The 21,547-nt window shown below is 48.8% G+C and overlaps 1 protein-coding gene across 1 annotated transcript in view; it reads left to right on the top strand.

Annotated features, from left to right (window-relative positions):
• Nucleotides 1-21,547, top strand: part of HEATR5B (HEAT repeat containing 5B) — a 571,627-nt gene that overhangs the window by 527,724 nt on the left and 22,356 nt on the right. Inside the window, 1 exon segment of the mRNA XM_029594411.1 lies at nucleotides 8,287-8,500. Within this exon segment, the coding sequence (XP_029450271.1) occupies nucleotides 8,287-8,500 (214 nt within the window).

Raw genomic sequence — 21,547 nt, forward strand, 5'->3', positions numbered from 1 at the left:
AAAGGTATGTTTGCGGGTGAGGTCTAGTCTAGCAGTTTTTATGGTTGGAAGTTGTAAATAATTTTTATCTGCTGAGCGTAGGTTACGTGGAGGTTGGTAGAAACACAAAGATGAACATAGCCAGATGCTGCATATTATGTAATAGGTTGTGGACTATCATTAGGGTTTTCTATTGAATAAATTGGTGAACGGGTGGCCAGAGTAACTGGTTCAGGACTGTGGTGATGTGTTCTTTGCGAGGGGTATTAGTTAGTAGTCTAGCAGCACAGTTTTGAATCAATTGAAGAAATTGTAGGATGTAATCTGGAAGGCCCAGATAAGAGGGAGTTAAAGTAATCTAGACCAGTCAAAACAAGAGCTTGAAGTACGGAATGGAAATCGTTTGGGAAGAGGAGGGGTTTGAGTTTTTTCAGTAGATTAATTTGATAAAATGAAGTTTTTGTAGAGATATTGATGGACATATAATTTAGTCAATATAGACACCTAAGTTGTGAGCTTGTGATCGAATGGGAATGGAGCAGTTTTCAAAAATAAGTTTGGAGGGAGGGGCACAGGAGGAATTTGGGATAGTGGATAAATGTATTATTTCAGTTTTTGCAGTGTTCAGAGTAAGACAATTATGCGATAACTATGTATTTATTGTTTTCAGATATAGAGAGGCTAATGAAAAGGTGTGGTTCCAGGACCTTATATGGTAGAATAAATTGTATGTTGGTGTAAATTTTGAAATTTAGGTTGAGGCCAGATAGGAGGTGACATAGTGGTAACAGATATATATTAAATAAAGATGCAGAAAGGGCAGAACCTTGAGGAACTCTGGAATCTGTGAAATATCAGTTTGAGTGATGGTGTCCAAGGTTGATTATTGTGGTCTGTGGGACAGAAAAGAATTGAACCATTGGAGCACTTTACCATTAATGCCAATATTTTGAAGATTTGAACAAAGAATATTGTGATCCAGAGTATCAAAGGCTGCAGAAATGTCAAGAAATATAAGAATGTAGTCTGTTAAGAGTCAAAACCTCAGATTATTGAGTCGAAAGATGAAAGGAGGGGCTCAGTGCTGTGTCCCTTGTGGAAACCATGTTGGTTTGGGTGTAATATGCTATTCCCTGTACGTACCCGGATCAGTCCAGACTGTGGGTTGAACCTCCTTTCCAGCAGGTGGAGACAGACTAAAACTGAAAGGATATCCTATATGAGGACAGAGCCTATCCTGTGACCCCTCAGTATTTGTCTGTCTCCAGCAGGTGGATCAGCTCACCCTTCGGTCTCCTGATTTCGGCTAGATAGCCGTTCTTTCTTCTTTTTCTTCTTTCTTGGATCACACAAGTACTTCTATCTTATTTTTGATTGACTCTTTTTTTTCAAAAAAAAAGAAAAAAAAAAACCCACAGTAGTTAGTCCTTTTTTTCTGTTCAGGAGACTGTACCGTCTCCTGGCTGTTGCCGGACTCAGGGGGGCTTCGTCCCTTGTGCGGAGCATAGCCTGAGTCCGTGGTGCTTCCTGGTGTGGGGACCGAGTCTGGTGGTCCAATTCTCGTGTCCGTCCCCCCCCCCCGGCTGCCTTGAGGGGCTTCGGACCCCGCTGCTGTGCTCAGTCTCTGGAAAAAAAAATATATTAATAATAAAAGATTTAATTAAAGGTTTAAAGTTTATACTTTACCCTTTTCTTTGCAGCAGTACAACCCTTTTCTCTTCCTTGGGTTCCTCAGGGGATCAAACCGGCAGCCAGAGAGGCAGGAGTCAGCAGGTTTCCACCCTGCTTCACTCCGGGCCTGCAGGCTGTCACTCACAGCTTTTTTTTTCCTCTCTCTCTCAGCTTTATTTCTTCAGAGTGGCTCTATGCCGCAGCAGGCAGCCTGCCTCTCCTGTGGACTCCCCTCCTCGCGAATTTCGCGGGAGGGGCTTTGCTCTGCCTGCCTGCCGGGTGGAGAAGGCCCCCCCTCGGCAGGATAGGCAAATTTAGTCCGAGGATCGCGTCCCCAGAGCATGGCCAGGCCGTTCCCGGGTCGGCAAACCCCGGGAACGGTGGCCATCTTGGATTTTTCAGCGGCTCCGTTTTCGGAGCTGCCTGGGGCTGGGGGGCTGATTTTTTTTTTTTTCTGATTCTCCCCCCAATTTGAGCCCTGCGGCCCCCCAGGCTGGGATCCCTGACACCCCCCCGGGAAATCCAGGACCCATTGTTTCAGCTGAATTTGTTCTCCTCCTGCATAACTCTTAGCCAGCCTGCAGGAGGAGGAGGAAGGTTCCCCTCCCGGCAAAAATTCCCTGCTCCGTGCCATTGACTGGTGGCCTGGCTGCGGAGCCCCAGGGGTCACTTAAGGTGTGGGTGGTCCTGAGGGTGCCCCCCCTCCCTGACCCCCTGGCGGACCCAGTACTTCCGGATCCTGACGCCATTCTGGATGAAGTGGGTACCTTCCCCTTATGGAGGGAGACGATCCCAGGAATTGGGGTTGGAGGGGCCCCCCACGGATACCCTTACAGCCTCTTTGCCTAAAGATATGGACCTGGTCCTAGAGGGACTCAGGACTCCGAGCGCTTCCCCTTTTCATCCCATGCACAAGCTCTTGCTCCTGCGGGAATGGGAGGCTCCTGAGGCAGCACTCCGGGTGGGGCGTGCCATGGACTAACTCTACCCCCTCCCAGAGGAATATTTGGAAATCCTGAAAAATCCCTCCGTGCACTCCTCCGTCTCTGCGGTCACCAAGCACACCACGATCCCGGTGTAGGGATCGACTGCACTGAAGGACGGACAGGACCGCAAGCTCGAGGCACACATGAAACGCATCTTTGAAGTCCTGGCTCTAGGGGTCCGGGCGACTATCTATCTGCAGCAGTCTCATGCTGCGGGCAGGTCTCAGGTGGGTTCAACAGTTACTCTGCACCCAAGACCTCCCGTCGGCAGAGGCGGAGCAGGCTGTGCGTCTGGAAGCCGTCGTCACTTATGGGGCGGCTGCTCTCTACAACCTCCTCTGCGTCCAGGTGAAGGCGATGGCCTCGGCGGTGTTCGCCTGATGACTCCTCTGGATACACAATTGGTCGGCCAACCCGTCCTCCAAAGCCCGGTTAGGCACGTTGCCTTTCAAAGGTAAGCTGCTATTTGGTGAGAACCTTGAGTAGCTTATGGATTCTTTAGGGGAAATTGAGGTCCATGAGCTCCCGGAGGACTGTCTCAAACCATCCCGCTCCTTCACACCCTCTCGTCCTCGTTTCCGGGGTCAGAGACGGTATACCCCACGCGGACGGGGTGGCTCCTCGAGGGGTTATTCTTCTCTGTCTCAGTCTTGGTCACAGCCTTTTCATGGGCGGCGGCCCTTTCACGAGGGCCAGCCCGTGCGCTCCACCCCCAAGCCTACCACACAATTAAGTTCAGTTGCCTCATTCCTCGGTCCCCTTTCTAGGTGGCCACCTCTCCCTTTTTTTCAAGGAATGGGTCAAAATCATGTCGGACCAGTGGGTCCTCGACGCTATCAGAGACGGGTATGCCTTTGTACTTGTCTGCGACCTGCCGGATCTTTTTCTATTCTCCCCATGCAGGCGTTCCAAGAGGGAGGCGGTGGAGCAATCTCTCGCCAGGCTGCTGAGTCTGGGAGCAGTGGTCCCGGTTACAGAGAAGGAGCTCGGCGCAAGCCAGTATTCTATCTACTTCATGGTCCCCAAGGTGGACGTATCCTTTCGCCCGCTCTTAGACCTCAAAAGAGTCAACCAGGCCCTCAAGATCCCACTTTTCCGCATGGAAACCTTGTGAACGGTCATTGCGGTGGTTCGCCCCGGAGAGTTCCTCGCCTCGCTCGATCTGACAGAGGCGTACTTCCATATTCTGATTCACCGCAATTACCAGAAGTATCTTTGCTTCCACATCCTGAACCGGGACTTTGTTTCGGGCACTCCCCTTTGGCCTAGCGACCGCGCCTCGTACCTTTACCAAGGTCTTGGTGGTGGTGAAGGCGGCCCTTCGCCAGGAAGGCTTTCTTGTTCACCCCTACTGGGACGACTGGCTCTTCAGAGCCAAGCAGGCGACTCTTTGCCGACAAGCGTTGGATCGCGGGTTAGCCCTCCTCTCATCTCTCGGGTGGATCGTGAATTTCTCCAAGAGCAACCTTTAGCCCTCCCAGGAGTTAGAGTTCCTGGGAGAACCACTTTGACACCCGAATGGGCAAGATCTTCTTGCCTCGTGCGCAGGCTCTCAAGCTAATCGACCAGATTCAGAATCTGATTTTGTTGCCTCTCCCAACGGCCTGGGACTGCCTGCAGGTCTTGGGATCCATGGCTTCCACCATCGACCTAGTCCCCTGGGCCTTTGCTCATATGCGACTGTTACAGAAGGCTTTGCTATCCCGCTGGCAGCCGGTGTTGGAACAGTTTCACGTAGTCCTCCCGTTCTTGGACTCTACAGTCGCCGACTTGCAGTGGTGGCTTTCGCTTCCTCATCTGCTCCAGGGAATGCCTCTCCAAGCTCCGCAGTGGACGATAGTAACCATGGATGCCAGTCTTTCGGGCTGGGATGCGGTCTGTCTCTCCCAGTCCACCCAGGGGATCTGGTCGCCAATTCAGTCGCTCTGGCACATCATTCGGTTGGTGACTCGGGCGGTTCGCTTGGCTCTTCAGGAGTTTCTCCCCCTGATCCAAGGCAAGGCGGTCAGGGTACTGTCCGACAACTCCACCACCGTGGCTTACAATCGCCAAGGGGGCACCTGCAGTCCCCTGGTGGCCCTAGACGCCAGCCGACTCTTCACATGGGCGGAACGACATCTGCAGTGCCTGGCGGCCTCCCACATCGCGAGCAAGGTGAATGTTCAGGCCGATTTCCTCAGTTGTCAATCACTCGATCCGGGGGAGTGGGAGCTCTCGGATGCGGCCATGGATCTGATTGTTGCTGGACCTCATGACGACCTTGCGCAATGCCAATGCAAATCGGTTCTTTAGCCGCTGGAGGGAGCACGGCTTGGAGGGCGTGGATGCTCTGGCTCTCCCTTGGCCGGCAGACGTCCTTCTGTATGTGTTCCCCCCCGTAGCCCCTGGTGGGAAAATTTCTCAGAAGAATAGAGCTCTACCGGGGACCCGTAGTTCTGGTAGCACCCGAATGGCCGTGCAGGCCATGGTTCGCGGATCTCATCAACCTAGCGACGGACAGACCTCTGCGGCTAGGCCACCTTCCTCGGCTTCTTCAGCGGGGGCCCGTATTTGTCGACCAGGCCGATCGCTTCTGTCTAGATGCCTGGCTTTTGAATGGCGATGCCTAAGGCATAAGGGCTATAAGGAGGAGGTCATCTCCACCTTCAGTCGACTTCTCTGGCTTACGTGCATATCTGGAAGGTTACGGGGCTCCGCCCCAGGTCTCGTTGGTTCTTTCTTTCCTTCAGAAGGATCTTTCCAAGGGCCTTTCCTTCAGTTCTCTGCGCATGCAAGTCTCCACTCTCGGCTCTTTCCTGGGTCGGGTAGAAGGTCATTCCTTAGCGGGCCACCCGGATGTGTTTCAATTCTTGAAGGCGTCAAACACCTACGTCCGCCTTCTCGCACCACTTGCCCGTCGTGGACTCTTAACCTGGTTCTTCGAGCCCTCTGTGCTGCTCCGTTCGAACCCCTCCATAGCGTTACGTTAAAAGATCTTATGCTCAAGGCTGACTTTCTGCTCTCTATCTCCTCCGCTCGACAGATCTGAGTTCCAAGCGTTGTCCTGTCGGGAACCCTTTTTGCGCTTTTCCGATTCAGGGGTATCCCTCAAGACGCTCCCTTCTTTTTGCCAAAGGTTGTTTCCAATTTCCATGTCAGCCAGTCGGTAGAACTCCTTGCGTTTTCCCCAGAGGAGATTGCGGGTATGCCTGGGGTAATCTCCGTAAGCTGGATGCCAAACGAGTTCTACTTCGCTATCTCCAGGTTACAAACGACTTTCGGGTCTTGGACCATCTTTTTGTCCTCTGGAGTGGGCCTAATAGGGGTAAGCCGGCTTCTAAGACCACTACTGCGCGGTGGTTGAAAGAAGCGATCTCCTCGGCCTATCTTTGCCAAGGTCGGGTGGTTCCTGAGGGTCTAAAGGCTCATTCGTTACGTTCACAGGCTACTTCCTGGGCAGAGAGTCAATCGGTCTCTCCGAAGGAGATTTTCAGGGCCGCCACATGGACATCCTTGCATACGTTTGCTCGACACTATCGTCTGGATGTGCAAGCTCCGGTTTTTGGTTTCTTTGGGCGGCAAGTCCTTCGAGAGGGACTGTCTCGGTCCCACCCGGTTTAGGGAAGCTTTGGTACATCCCACAGTCTGGACTGATCCGGGTACATACAGGGAAAGGAAAATTAGTTTTTACCTGTTAACTTTTGTTCCTGTAGTACCACAGATCAGTCCAGACGCCCTTCCCTGTCTGTCTTTCTTTCTGTCCTCTCGAAGCTTGTTTCTTACAGATTTGCAGATTCTAATACTTCATTTTTGTGCAAGAATACTGAGCAATTACACCAGAAGCCTTGGTCGTTTAAATACAAAGTATATGCAAGAGCTGTTTGTCATACCATGTTTTCTACAGTGTTCTACAGTTGCTCCATTGAGCTTTATGGTTACTTGCTTGATCCTATTCTGGTTATGTTATTTTCTGCTTTGACAATGGTTATACTGAAGGGTCACAGGATAGGCTCTGTCCTCATATAGGATCTCCTTTCAGTTTTAGTCTGTCTCCACCTGCTGGAAAGGAGGCTCAACCCACAGTCTGGACTGATCCGTGGTACTACAGGAACGAAAATTAACAGGTAAGAACTAATTTTCCTTTTTCTTCAATATAATTGCTCAGTTGATGTAAGACTACGGATTCAATTACTTTTGCAGGAGTGGTCGGTGAGGCAATTGGTCAATAATTTGTTAGGTTAGTTGGATCAATTATTTTCTTTTTTGGAATTGGTAGAAAAGACATTTGTTTTAAAGAAGGAGGAAAAATACCATTAGTCAGAGGGAGAGTGACTAAATGAGTCAGGGGTGGTGAGATAATTTCATGAATATCTCTTAGTAATCGACCAGGATAAGGGTTAAAAAGCCTATTGCATATTTTTCTTTTTGAGAGAATGTGAGTTATGGTTTTAGTATTGACAGGGCAGAATCAGACCAAGAATAGATAGGCAGGAGATGGTTGTTGGTTGGGATTGGCAAGTGACTAAATTTAGAAGATACTTTAAAGATAAAATCTCTAATTTAAGTTGCAATGTCATTACAAAAGGAGCTAGAGATATGGTCAGAAAAATCATTTTTTGTTGAGGTGAGTGATTTTACAATATTGAAAAGCACTTTATTGTTGTCATTGGCGTTTTGTATTTTCTGGGCATAGTGGGATTTTTTAACCAAATCAATTTGTTTCTTGTATTTATGCAAGTATGCAAAGTAGGTGTTTTTTCTTTCTATTAAGGGATTTTTCCACCAACGATGCTCTAGTTGGCGAAGTTTGGTTTTCATTGAGTGTAAGGTTGAGGAGTACCAAGGGGCATTGTATCTGGAAGAGTCAGGACAAAGCTTTTTTGGTGCAAATTGTTATAGGGCAGCAAGGTTCCACAAAATATCACCCTGTCTATTTCTGGGCTTTATTTCTTCTTTGTTTCATTCCCAGGTCTCCTTTCTGTCTGTTTGCCCTCCCAATATATTTTCTATATTTTTATACTAGTTTTGTAATAAGACATGCATCTATTTATAATGACCAAGCCCTTTATTAAGACATCTCCTTTCTTGAATCAACTCTCCAGCTGCTTGTGCAGTGTTCAGATCAAAGCAGTAGGCTGAGAATCAGGGAAGCCAGGATTGAGGTCCTGCTGACACTCCTTGCGAGCTGGGGACAGGGAAATATCTACTGTACCTGATTGTAACTTGCATTGAGCTACCAATGAAAAGGCATGAGTTAAATCTAAAATGCATACATAAATAAGAATGATAAATGGAATTCTGATTTTAAAAAATAGCATGCTAAATTAAACAAGAATGAAGAAAAGATCTCTAAAATAGACATGATTTTAGTTTTAACTGCCAGCAGAATTAACTAAAAATACAATAAATACTATTGCTGTCTTTTCCTAGTTTTCAGAGTGTCCCCATAGCTTGGAGGCGTTTGTTCTTGATATTTCTGTGGAAGAATTGAGAAGTAGACCTCTTGCAATATTATGTTCACTAGTGTCTAATATAACAGAGTTACAGATCTGTCTGTTTTGAATCAGAAACTTCTAATGTATTTAGTTCACACATGATGATGTGGTGTGTCTATCGTAATGGACTTAAGAAATAGAATCCAGAATGACTGTCTTATATTTATCTTGATTAGGTCCAAGCAAAATGTTACCAGCTGCTGCTTTCTGTGTTTCAACACTCAAACCGTGCCCTCTCCACGCCGTATATCCATTCCTTGGCACCCATATTGGTTGAGAATCTAAAAGCAGTAGAGAAGAAAAGACCAGCTAGCACCCCAGAACTTTCAGCAGTCCAGGAGGGACTCAAAGTCCTTGAAACATTGGTTGCTCTGGGAGAAGAGCAAAATAGTAAGTTTCTTAGTAATACTTCTGTACATGTTTATATTGTGCTCTTGGATGAACAGTGCTAAGAATAAATCTATTGCAGAAAATGTGTGTTCTGGGCACACAACCAAAATGTATGTCTAATAAGTAGCATGTGAGAAACTGATGAGTAAATTCACCTGCTAAAAGTGATTTATATGGCACACCTTACACTGAAGGGAGATTTTCAGCATGCAGTATAACCTATAGTGTAGGGCCCCTCAACCCCAGCTCAGCCCTCCCAAGAAAATAGCCTTATATTACCCCAAATAGGGATGAATATGACAGACGTGTGATAGCCATTTCCCCTACCTCTGGGAGTCCTTTGCTTTGGACTACCTACCTAACAGAGGAAAAATAAGGCAGGAAATTCTTGCCATAGTTAAATAATTTTCCAACCTGTGACTGCAGCTTGATTTCTTTTTATCTCTGCTTATTCTTCATCTTCTCTTAATTCCATCTCTGCCGCCTCCCTTTTTCTTCTCTGTTTCTGTTCTCACTCTTCCTTCTTAGTGTTTAGGTTAATATTTTAACACTTTCTCCTGCTTTCTTTTTCCTTCCTACACATTCTTCCTCCCCTATACTCTTTCCTTCAATTCTCATTCCCGTCCTCTATTCTATTCTTCCACCTCATCTCTATTATTTCTCCTTTCCTATCTCTCTACATTTCTTACCCCCTGGCCTCCACCAACCCTCCATATCTCTCCTCTCTACCCCATCTGCTCCTTACCTCCCCCCCCCCCCCCCCCAGCTTCTGCCCTTTTCTCTTCCTTTCCTCTTCCTCAGCATCCTTACCATGACGCTCCCTTTGTTTCATTTTTCTTCTATTCTCTCCACTGCCACATCATCCCTCATCCATGTCTTATTTCCCATTCTTACTTCTTGCCTCCACTAACTCTTTAACTCTCTCTTCCCCAGTATCCATTCACTAGTCTCCCCCTTCCACTCAGCAACTATTCCCTGCCTCTTCCCACTTTTCTTTCCCACCACCTGGCCTCTGCTTTATCCCTCTTCCTTCCCCAGCATCTGTCCCCTGATTCTTGCCCACCACCACATAGCCCCACCCCCTCCTTTCACAACATTTGCTCTCACTTGTTACTTGCCTCCCCTGTTGAGTATATGCAGCTCCTCTTCTCCAGTTTCTACTCCCTCTGTGGCTTGGCTCCCTTCCCAGCATCTGCTTCCCACTACGGTTTTCCCCAATATCTGCTCTACCCCTTGGCCTTCCACCCACCAGTCAGCTCAGTGACGTGATGCCACAGCCTGAGAACTGCTTCAGCCTGCCTCCCATGTCTCTTGCGATAGGTGGGAATTTCCCAATCTTGTGTGGGATAACACAAAATGATCTCCCAAAGCAGAAGACTCCTGCCCAGTGCTGGAGTTTTTTGGCAGGTCTCTTTCTGATGCAGCACAGTCTCTGTGAGAATGAGAACCCATTTTCAGTCTTACTGCAATATTGAATGTGCCCAAGGAACAGCATGGAAAGTTTCTTTAAAGGGGAGCTGCATCTTTCTCCCTTAATCCCAGAAGGGATTATGTAAGAGATGATAAAAGGATATTCCTTGTATGTACCCAGATCAGTCCAGACTCCTGGGTTTATGCATCCCTGCCAGCAGATGGAAACGGAGAAAGTTTCACTGACACTGCTTGATAAACCCTAATGCCTGTCCCTGGCCTGCTCCAACTCTGGCCTCGATCGGGGGGGGGGGGGGGGATGGGGCAGAGGAAGTAAGCCATAGGTTGCTAGTTCCCAGCTCCCTGCAGGGTGGGGCAGACCAGCTGCGGCCTTTTTCTCCGGATTTTGTCCTGTTGCTGCATGATGCCTATTTGGCAAGGCAACAAGCAGAGTGCAGGGCTCAGTTTTCCAGGACCCTGCCTGTCCGCCAGGCCAAAAGCCCTTTTGGGGGTCCCCAGGCAGCATGGCTCCAGGCTCAGTTAAACCTCCCAGGTCCAGCAGCTGCTCTGTCCTCCTCCTCCTTCGGGTATGGGTCAGGAGGAGTCAGACGTTATGCTTGAGGTTCCTGGGGACCCTGGGGAGAACCCTGATCAGCATGTCTTTGTTGACCTGGGGACCATAGGGCCAGACCCAGGGGACAGTTTGCTCACCTCAGGCCCTGAGGGGGATGACCCGAAGGTGGTTCACCTTTTTCGGAAGGACGAATTTGAGGCTTTAATGCCTTTCACCTATCATGTCCTGAGGGTTAAAATCCTTCAGCCGAGTCTGATTTGGAGGGGACAGATCCCATTTTAGATGGTATGCGCAGCCCTCCTACAGCTTTTCCATACCACATATTAGTGAAGAAATTGGTGGAGGCGGAATAGAGGTTTTCTGTTTCCGGTCTCAAGGTGTGGGGAGGGCCATGTCAAAGATTTATCTGGTGCCAGAGCAGGCATTGGAACTTTTTGCTCTCCCTAAGGTGGATGCTGCGGTTTCCGCAGTCACCAAGCAAACGATTATCCCGGTGATAGATTCCGCGATTTTGAAAGACGTTCAGGATCACAAATTGTAGATCCATCTCAAGCAGATTTTTGAGGTCTCAGCATTGGGCTTGAGAGTTGCTATTTTTCTAGTTTAGTTTTATGCAGCGTGCGTGCCTCCACTGGGTCCAACAGTTGCAGGAGAGCCTGCCCAAGTCGGGGGAGGGCGCAGACAAGGCTGAATGGATTGAGGCAATTGTGGCTTATGGGGCGGATGCACTTTATGATTTGGTGCGTACCTCCTCTAGGGTAATGGCTTCGGCTTTGGCGGCCAGAAGATTACTTTGGTTGCGTAACTGGGCCGCGGATGTCTCTTCCAAAGCACAGTTAGGCTCACTTCCCTTCAAAGGTCGCCTCTTATATGGGGAGTATCTTAAGCAGCTAATGCAGTCTCTTGGAGAGAATAAGGCGTTCCGGTTACCTGACGATAAGCCTAAGGCCAAAACATTTTTTCAGGTGCGGTCTCTGTTTCGCTCCAATAGGAGATCTAGACCCTCAAGGGCCATGCCTAGTTCTCAGAGGCAGTTCTCTCCTCTGGGCCAGTCCTAAGACAGTCCTTTCAGGGTGCTGGAGGCCATTCTGAGGTACTGCTGGAGAGTCTACGGCCGGAGGTAAGTCCTCGCAATGAGGTGAGGCTGGTCCACGCCGTCATCCCTATTATAGGAGGTTTCCTGACTCAGTTCTATTACGAGTGGACCAGAGTTACACAGGACCAGTGGGTTCTCAGTGTGATCAGAGATGGCTATGCTTTAGAATTTGCTTGGCCTGTTCTCGAACCATTTCTAATTTCCCCCTGCGGTCCCGTGAGCAAGTAGTCAGCGGTATGGGAGACCCTAGATCGCCCCCAACATATGGGAACGCGGTAATTCCAGTTCCCTCGGCAGAAGTTCGCAAGGGAAGATATTCCATCTATTTTGTGGTCCCAAAGAAGGAGGGCACGTTTCGTCCGATTCTCTATTTGAAAAAGGTAAATGCAGCGCTCAAGGTGCTACACTTCTGGATGGAGACCTTGCGGACAGTGATAGCGGCGGTTCGCAAATGAGAGTTTCTGGCTTCGCTTGCCGGATCTCACTCAGGCCTATTTCCACATTTCCAACCATCCAGACTCGCAGTGTTTTTTCCATTTCATGATTCTGGTACAGCATTTTCAGTTTCAGGCCCTTCCTTTCGGTCTAGCCTCAGCCACGTGTACTTTCACCAAGGTGATAATGGTAGTAGCAGCGGCGCTGTGGCGGGAAGGTGTTCTGGTGCACCCATATCTGGACGACTGGCTTATCAGAGCGAAGTCAGAAGCCCTTTGTCGCCAATCGGTTCACAAGGTTCTCGATCTTCTCCAGTCCATCGGTTGGGTAGTGAACGTGGCAGAGAGTCATTTCATCCCGACACAATCTTTGGAGTATCTGGGTGCTTGGTTCAACACCTTGGTTGGCAAAATGTTTCTTTCAGAGGAGAGAGTATTGAAACTGCAGAGTCAGGTTCGCCAGTTGTTGCAATTACGTGTTCCTAAGGTCTGGGATTATTTGCAGGTCCTGAGCTCGATGACTTCCACCCTGGAGTTGGTGCCATGGGCATTTTCCCATCTGAGACCCTTGCAGAGGGTGCTTTTGGCTTGTTGGCAACCGATATCTGAGGAATTTCAAATGCCGTTGACCCTTGAGGGCGAAGCAAGAGAGCCTTTCCTGGTGGTTTCAGACTTCCAGTCTCGTTCGAGAGGTGGACCTTGAGGTTCTGGATTGGGTAATAGCTACTATCGATGCCAGTCTCTGTGGATGGGGAGCAGTTTGTCAGCAGCACTCGGTTCAGGGTACTTGGTCTATCAACTGGTTAGAAACCAGGGCAGTCCATTTAGCCTTGCAGGAATTTCTGCCTTTAGTCCAAGGTCAGTCAATAAGGATTCTTTCAGACAATGCAACCACAGTGGCTTATATCAATCAGCAGGGCAGAACCAAGAGCCTAGCAGTAGCTCGGGAGGCACAATAGTTGATTCTTTGGGCGGAATGTCACCTGGAGCGCATAGCTGCATCCCACATAGCCAGGGTCTCAAACGTTCAGGTGGACTTCTTGAGTTGAGTCGAACTCTGTTAGACCTTGTCGTGTGGGAATTATCAGATTCCGCGATGCAACTAATTCGAGATTGGTGGGGGGTCTCCTCATGTGCATCTCATGACGACTCGTCAAAATGCCAAAGGGTTTCCTTTCTTCAGTCGGAGACATCGGCAAGGGGCCGAAGGCATCGACGTGCTACTTCTGCCTTGGCCGCAAGAAGTCCTTCTCTGTCTCCCCCACCCAGATCCGTTAGTGGGCAAGGTGTTGCATCGCATACAGAAACATCGCAGAGAGGTGGCATTGGTTGCTCCAGAGTGGCTGCGGCATCCGTGTCAACCTAGCAGTGGATGGACCGATTCACTTTGGGCATTTGCAGGGTCTCCTTCATCAGGACCCCATATTTTCCGACCAGGCTACTCATTTTTGTCTAGTGCAATGGCTTTTGAGAGGTGAAGGTTAAGGAGTAGAGGTTATCCTGAAACTGTTATAACCACCTTATTTGCAAGCCACAAGAAAGTCCACGAATATGACTCAGCTGGTATCTCAGGAGACTTGCAGGGCAACAACTTGGAAGTCACTACATACCTTTGCCCAACACTATCGTTTGGATGTGGGAGATTCAGGTTCTCCTTCCTTTGGCAAGAGTGTTCTGAGAGTGGGACTCTCCAGGTCCCACCCTCATTAGGGACTTTGGTACATCCCAGGAGTCTGGACTGATCCGTGTATGTACAGGGAAAGGAAAATTAGTTCTTACCTGCTAATTTCGTTCCTGTAGTACCACGGATCAGTCCAGAACCCGCCCGATTTAAGGAGCTGGAGATTCTCTCGCCCAGCTGGTTTTTTTTTTTTTATTATTACGGAAGACCATTTTGTTGGTATAGTTTAAGAAGGTTTTCATTAGTTTGGTTTTTGCAACTGTTTTTTATTACTTGGGTACAGATCAATACTAAGGAACTGCAGGTGGTACTAGGGCTTATCAAGCAGTGTCAGTAAACCTTTCTCCGTCTCCATCTGCTGGCAGGGATGCATAAACCCAGGAGTTTGGGCTGATCCGTGGTACTACAGGAACAAAAATTAGCAGGTAAGAACCAATTTTCCTTTCTGGAAGCTGTAAGTTGTAGCTCCATAAAACCATGCTGAGAAAAAGGAAACAGAAACAAATCGTTACCCTCTTGAAAGCCTTGCTGCTTTTTGTTTTTGAAATAGAACAGGAAGGGCAGTGGTGCAACAGATCATCTCTAACCACTCAATTGTGTTACAAAGAGAAAAATTTAAAAAGGAGTTACATATGGTAAATGTAACATACTATCGTAGCATTTTTAAAAACATTTAAGTGCGTAAAGTGCACTTACACATGAATATCCTATGGATAATTCAACGGTATATATTATAGCAATTTCCAAAAGCCCACTTACACAAGTAAAGTGCATTTACACATGTAAGACCCAGTTTTAAGTGAGCGAATGCTTTTGAAAATCAGTCCTATAGGGAGCAGAGCTGATTGCTGCATACTAGTTAATGACATCACAGAGGCATGTTCATAGAATCTATACAAAAAAGGGATTAAGTAGCACAGGGTTAAAACTTGAGAGCAGTAGCACCAATAATCAGGGGGTCAACCCTGGCTACTCTGCATTTGTGCATCTTTCATATACATTAATAATTCAATTATCTTGTACTCTTCTCTTTAGACAGATTTTCTCTCACATTTACTTACCTCTTGCTTGGACCAGAAATAGCTGAGTAACATTCTGGCTGTAAACTCTTAAGTAGTTTCCTTGGGAAACTACTTAAATATTAAGGAGCGCAAAGGCTTGCAGCTAGATGTGGCTGCCCAGAAAGAAAGCTGGGAAAGAAGTACATTTAAAATAAAATAGCTGGAATGTTGTCCTGAGAACTGTAACTGAAATCTCACAAAAAAACATAGCTAGAATCCAGCATCATATTGCCATGATCCTCAGCGTCCTCATCTTATTATATAAATTTCAAAGCTCGTTTAATTCTTTGTAGGCTTTTACACTGTTCACTTTAATTAAATGTACTTCTGATACACAGCCAAAAAACCTTGCACCAGACATCAAATTACTATTTACATCTAAAATTTGTGTTTAAAAAAAGTGCTCAAAAAATTGAGGTAATTTTCAGATACATTTATTTATTTATTTTTAATTTTTATATACCAATGTTCCTGTAAACAATACATATCGCACATGCGTAAAAATAGCATATTCCCTGTACGTACCAGGATCAGTCCAGACGGTGGGTTATGTCCCCTGTCCAGCAGATGGAGTCAGAACAAAAGCTCGAGAGGGGGAGGTCCTATATGACCTCACACCTGAAGCTAGAATCCTCAGTATCTTCTGACTCCAGCAGATGTGAGCAGGGGACTGGCTAGTCCCCAGCACAGGTTATTAGGTTTAGGCCTTCCTGTCTCTGAGGAATCAAGAAAATTAAAAAAAAAAAAAAAAAAAAAGAAGTTTTATATTATTTAAGTTTAGATAGAGAATTTTCTCTGACAAAACCTGGTGACGGCTACTTCAGTGGCTGTCCTGCAAGGGGAGGGACTTGCTTTCAGTCTTCTCTCTCCTTTTTCTGTTTCTCTTCTTGAGGGTCCGTTTTGGGGGTAAGTGTGATTTTTCTCCTCAATTTTTTATTTCAGGACCTCACCTCTTGCCGTTTCTTACTGGCACTGGAGGGCAGCATTTTCTTTTTTCTCAGGGTTGACCGTCAGTGGCACTGATAGAGCTCCCCTCCTCCCCCCCCCCCCCCCCCCGCTCCCGTGTATCTCTACCTTGCGGCCCCGCGAAGTCCATTCCCCGGGGCTGCTAGCTGCCGGGAGGTTCATTCCCCGGCAGCTCCTTTGGTTTTACAGGGAGCCGAGGACTTTTTAAGGCAGAGAAGAGCGCTAATTCTAAGGGGGAATTGTTTTTCATTTTTTGGCGCGCCGCCCGTTCCTGCCTCCCCTCACAGCTGCTATGCCGCGCACGTCGACCTGTTCCTCGTGCGGTCGACAAACCAGTCGCCTTTCTGAGGGGCTTTGTTCCGCTTGTATCCCGGTGGAAGGAGCCGAAGTTCAAGCTGGGGATGGCACAGGAACTCTCTCTGAAGAGAGCTCTTTTCAACTGCGGCAAGCTCCGTTCCCGCTGAGCGCGGGAACGGCGGCCATTTTATTTTCAGATGAGGAAGCCGACGGTTCAGAAGAGGATGCAGGGGGCTCGCTTTTGCCGCCTCCCCCCGTTTTGGCTCCCCGGTCTGAAAAGAATGACAGTCAGTCGACTACAAATGTTCCGGGTGGTTTTCCCCCGGGACTCCCCGGTTTTTCACCGGAGTTTGTGGTGCTTATGCACCGGGCTTTTCTGCAAAGCAGTCAGCCCCTGGGACCTCTCTTGGCACCTACGCCAGCTAAACTGCCACGTTTGGATGTTTCCTTAGGGGGGCCTTCGACGGGACCGCTTCAGCAGTCAGGGGCTTCACAGGCTCCCTCTAGGACTCCCGCAGGACCTTCAAGCGGTTCTAATTTAAGTCCACAAGTGGACCCCTCTCAGGACCCAACTGGGAATGATCCCAGTGTGTCGGTCCAAATGGAGGGCGACGATCCACGGGTCCTTAGGATTTTTCAGGCTGAGGAGTTGGAGGGACTCATTCCTCATATTCTCCAAGAGATGGACATTGATCCTCCCCCGGACCCTTCTACTCCGGATCCTAAGGTAAAACAGGGGGAACCCCTTCTGGCAGGCCTTCGCCCGCTGGCCAAGGCTTTTCCCACACATCCCAGTTTCTTACAGTTGATTTCTAGGGAGTGGGATGCTCCGGAGGCTTCTCTTAAAGTAAGCAGAGCTATGGATAAGCTCTATCCTCTCCCTATGGATTTTCTCGAATTGCTTAAGGTCCCAGCGGTGGATTCGGCGGTTTCAGCAGTAACTAAGAGTACTACCATTCCAGTTACAGGCGGTACTGCTTTGAAGGATCTTCAAGACAGGAAGCTGGAGGTTTATCTGAAGAGGATCTTCGAAGTTTCCGCACTTGGGGTCAGAGCGGCTATTTGCACTGCCTTAGCTCAGAGAGCAGGACTGCGTTGGGTACAACAACTACTCACCTTGCAGGATCTCCCGGATTCCGAGGCTCAACAGGCGGACAGGTTAGAGTCGGGGCTGGCTTATGGGGCAGATGCCCTATATGACCTTCTCCGGGTCTTGTCTCGCTCCATGGTGGCAGCGGTCTCGGCTCGTCGTCTTCTGTGGCTCCGCAACTGGTCGGCTGATTCTTCTTCCAAAGCTCGACTGGGATCCCTGCCTTTTAAAGGCAAATTCCTTTTTGGGGAAGATTTGGACCAAATCATTAAGTCTCTTAATGAAAACGCGGTGCATAAACTTCCAGAAGACAGACCTCGCTCTACCAGGTCTTTCAGCTTCTCTAGAAATCGGACTCGTACCCAGCATCGAGCAAGAACTTCTAGGCAACAGCAAACTCCTCGGTATCCCTCCTCTCGTTCTCAGACTTGGAACCGGTCCTTTCGTGGGCGCAGATCCGGTAAGGAACCGGCTGGACCTCGCTCTTCCACCAAACCAGCCCAATGATGCCAGATGGACCCACGAGACGATCCCGAGGGTAGGGGGTCGTCTCTCTCTTTTCTACAAGGAGTGGGTCCACATCACATCGGATCAGTGGGTTCTGGACATTCTAAAGAACGGTTACGCATTGGATTTTGTCCACTCCCCCAGGGACAGGTTCCTCTACTCCCCATGCGGGTCTTCCCACAAACAAAAAGCTGTTCGGCAGACCCTCGATCGGCTGCTAGCTTTAGGAGCAATAAAGCCAGTATCAGCCTCCAATCTGGGACGAGGTCATTACTCAATATATTTCGTAGTACCCAAGAAGGAGGGCAATTTCCGTCCCATTTTGGACCTCAAGACCATCAACAGGGCGCTACGGGTCCCGCGTTTTTGCATGGAAACCTTACGCTCGGTCCTAGCTGCGGTTCATCAAGGGGAATTCCTTGCATCTCTGGATTTGATGGAGGCATATCTTCATATTCCTATTCATCCGGATTTCCAGAAGTATTTACGCTTCAAGATTCTAGGTCAGCACTTTCAGTTCCAAGCCTTACCTTTTGGCCTCGCCACGGCACCACGTGTCTTCACGAAGGTGATGGTGGTAGTTGCAGCTGCTCTCCGCAAGGAAGGGATCTTAGTTCACCCATATCTCGACGACTGGCTCATTCGGTCAAAGTCTCAACTGCAGGGTGTACAAGCCGTGAACCGTGTGGTTTCTCTTCTACGATCACTAGGCTGGATCATCAATCTCGACAAGAGTCATCTCACACCCTCGCAGACGCTGAATTTTCTGGGAGCTCATTTCAACACAAAAGTGGGCAAGGTTTTTCTGAAACCGGAACGGGCACAGACGTTGCGTGCGCAGATTCGACGATTCTCATCCCTCCCAGAACCCACAGCCTGGGATTATCTTCAGGTGCTAGGGACTATGGCGTCCACAATCGACCTGGTTCCGTGGGCCTTCGCTCATCTTCGGCCTCTTCAGTGGGCCTTGCTGTCTCGTTGGAAACCGGCTTCAGGGGATTATCGAACAGTACTTCCAATCCCGGCGGTGACTCGTCTCAGTTTCCATTGGTGGTTAGACCCTCGTCACTTAGCTCGGGGAGTGTCCCTGGAGACTCCGGACTGGGTAGTAATCACCACGGACGCCAGCCTCACCGGATGGGGGGCGGTCTGCCACTTAAGTTCCATCCAAGGAACTTGGACAGAAGAACAAAGGAAGTGGTCCATCAATCGTCTGGAGACCAGGGCAGTTCGTCTTGCTCTCCAGGGTTTCTTCCCGATGGTTCGTCAAAGGGCGGTTCGGATTCTGTCCGACAATGCAACAACAGTATCTTACATCAATCGCCAGGGAGGCACAAAGAGTCGCCTTGTAGCGTGGGAAGCGGAGAAGTTGATGCGTTGGGCAGAGCTCAACTTACTCCGCATATCAGCCTCTCACATAGCAGGCATCGACAACGTACAGGCAGACTTTCTCAGCCATCAGCGTCTGGATCCCGAGGAGTGGGAACTCTCCATGGCTGCGATGTCCCTGATAGAACATCGTTGGGGCAAGCCTCGCTTGGATCTCATGGCCACAGCGGCAAACGCAAAGGCACCACGCTTCTTCAGTCGCAGAAGGGAACACGGCGCAGAAGGGGTCGATGCGCTAGTCCTGCCATGGCCACACCGGATTCTTCTGTATGTCTTCCCACCGTGGCCTCTGGTGGGGAAGGTGTTAAGGCGGATAGAGACCCATCCGGGTCCGGTGATCCTGGTAGCTCCGGAATGGCCTCGTCGTCCGTGGTTCGGGGATCTTCTACACCTCTCTCATGACGGCCCGATCCGGCTCGGTCATCTCCCACGGCTTCTCAGGCAGGGGCCCATATTTTTCGAAGCGGCGGATCGCTTCTGTCTTGCGGCCTGGCTTTTGAGAGGCGTAGATTCAGGCGTCGGGGATACCCGGAGGCTGTGATTTCCACTCTTCTACGAGCTCGTAAGTCTTCTACTTCGGTTACTTATGTAAGAGTCTGGAAGGTTTTTGAGGATTGGTGTGTTTCGCGCTCTCTTATTCCGAGTAAAGCTTCGGTCGCACAGATTCTTGACTTTTTGCAGTCAGGTTTGGAGATGGGTCTCGCCTACAACTCCATTAGGGTACAGGTGGCTGCCTTGGGAGCGCTTCTCCATAATGGAAAGGACTCGCTTCTCTCGGCGCATCCGGATGTTCTACGCTTCCTTCGGGGAGTACGACAATTGAAGCCTCCGATCAGACCACTCTGTCCTTCATGGAGTCTCAACTTGGTACTCAAGGTACTGGGGGATCCACCATTCGAGCCTCTACGGTCGTCCACCATAAAGGATCTTACGCTTAAGTCTATTTTCCTGGTGGCTATTACTTCAGCGCATCGCATTTCAGAACTCCAGGCGCTGTCCTGTAGGGAACCGTATCTCCGTTTCACGGACTGCGGAGTATCTTTACGCACGGTGCCTTCCTTTCTACCAAAGGTAGTCTCTCCTTTTCATCTCAACCAGTCGGTCGAATTGCCTTCTTTCTCTTCGGAGGACTCTAGACATCTGCGTTCCTTGGATGTCAAGCGGTGTCTTTTGCAGTATCTAGCATCTACAAATGATTTTCGACTCTCAGACCACTTGTTTGTCCTTTGGTCAGGGCCTAGGAAGGGTTGTATGGCTTCCAAGGCTACTATCGCCCGTTGGTTGAAGGGTGCGATAGTCTCGGCGTACATAACGGCTGGAAGACAAACCACCGTTAGCTGTTAAGGCTCATTCTGTAAGGGCTCAAGCGGCCTCTTGGGCGGAGAGTATGTCAGTATCTGCGCAAGAGATCTGTAGAGCGGCTACCTGGAAGTCACTGCATACCTTTTCCAAGCACTATCGTCTGAACATACGTGCTCCTGTCTTCGGATCTTTCGGAGATAGTGTCATTCGAGCAGGGCTTTCCAAGGCCCACCCGTAGTAGGGAAGCTTTGGTACATCCCACCGTCTGGACTGATCCTGGTACGTACAGGGAAAAGAAAATTATTCCTCACCTGCTAATTTTCGTTCCTGTAGTACCAAGGATCAGTCCAGACACCCTCCCTAATTTTTGGGGGGATTCTTGTTTGGGGAACGCCTCTGCTCGTCATTACTACTCTTTTCTGTCTCTACCTCTGACATTCCCTAGTTCTCTAGGGAATGATCGAGTTTTGTGTGTTTGTTGTTTGCAAGTTCCATTGTTGTAATTGGTTTAAAACAGTTCAATTGTTAATTATCTTTTTATGAACAGTTGTGTTTCTTGATTCCTCCATTTTTTTTCCTCTTTTTGGCTATGAAAGTCTTGTTACTGAGGATTCTAGCTTCAGGTGTGAGGTCATATAGGACCTCCCCCTCTCGAGCTTTTGTTCTGACTCCATCTGCTGGACAGGGGACATAACCCACCGTCTGGACTGATCCTTGGTACTACAGGAACGAAAATTAGCAGGTGAGGAATAATTTTCTTTTGTATATTATAGCAATTTTCAAAAGCCCATTTACGCACACAAACCTTTTAATAATTCTTAGAGTGAATTTTCAGAGGGGTTGTGTATAAAAGTGGCAGTTTTCAAAAGCCCATTTAGGCGCAAAAAGGGGTCAATTTTAAGACCTGTGTGCATGTCCATGTGTGCGCTGTTCCCGGTGCATGCACATGGACACGCCAATTTTATAAAATGTGTGCACCAGCTGCCGGCGCGTGCTTCCCCGGGACAGCATCTAAGGGTGCTGTCCCAGTCCACACCCTGCCCCATCCTTCCCTGCCCAGACTACACACCCCAGCCCGCCCCTTTTGCAGAGCCCGGCGCTTCAGCTCGTAACAGGAGTTACACGCATGGCCGGGCCCATTCTAAAATATGCGCAGTGCACGCATAACCCCCGGGTTGTTGTTGTTTTTTTTTTTTTATCATTTATAATTTTATCACATTGCGCAACCACATGTAAAGTT

This window comes from Rhinatrema bivittatum, chromosome 3 (assembly GCF_901001135.1).
Source record: "Rhinatrema bivittatum chromosome 3, aRhiBiv1.1, whole genome shotgun sequence".
Lineage (NCBI taxonomy): Eukaryota > Metazoa > Chordata > Amphibia > Gymnophiona > Rhinatrematidae > Rhinatrema > Rhinatrema bivittatum.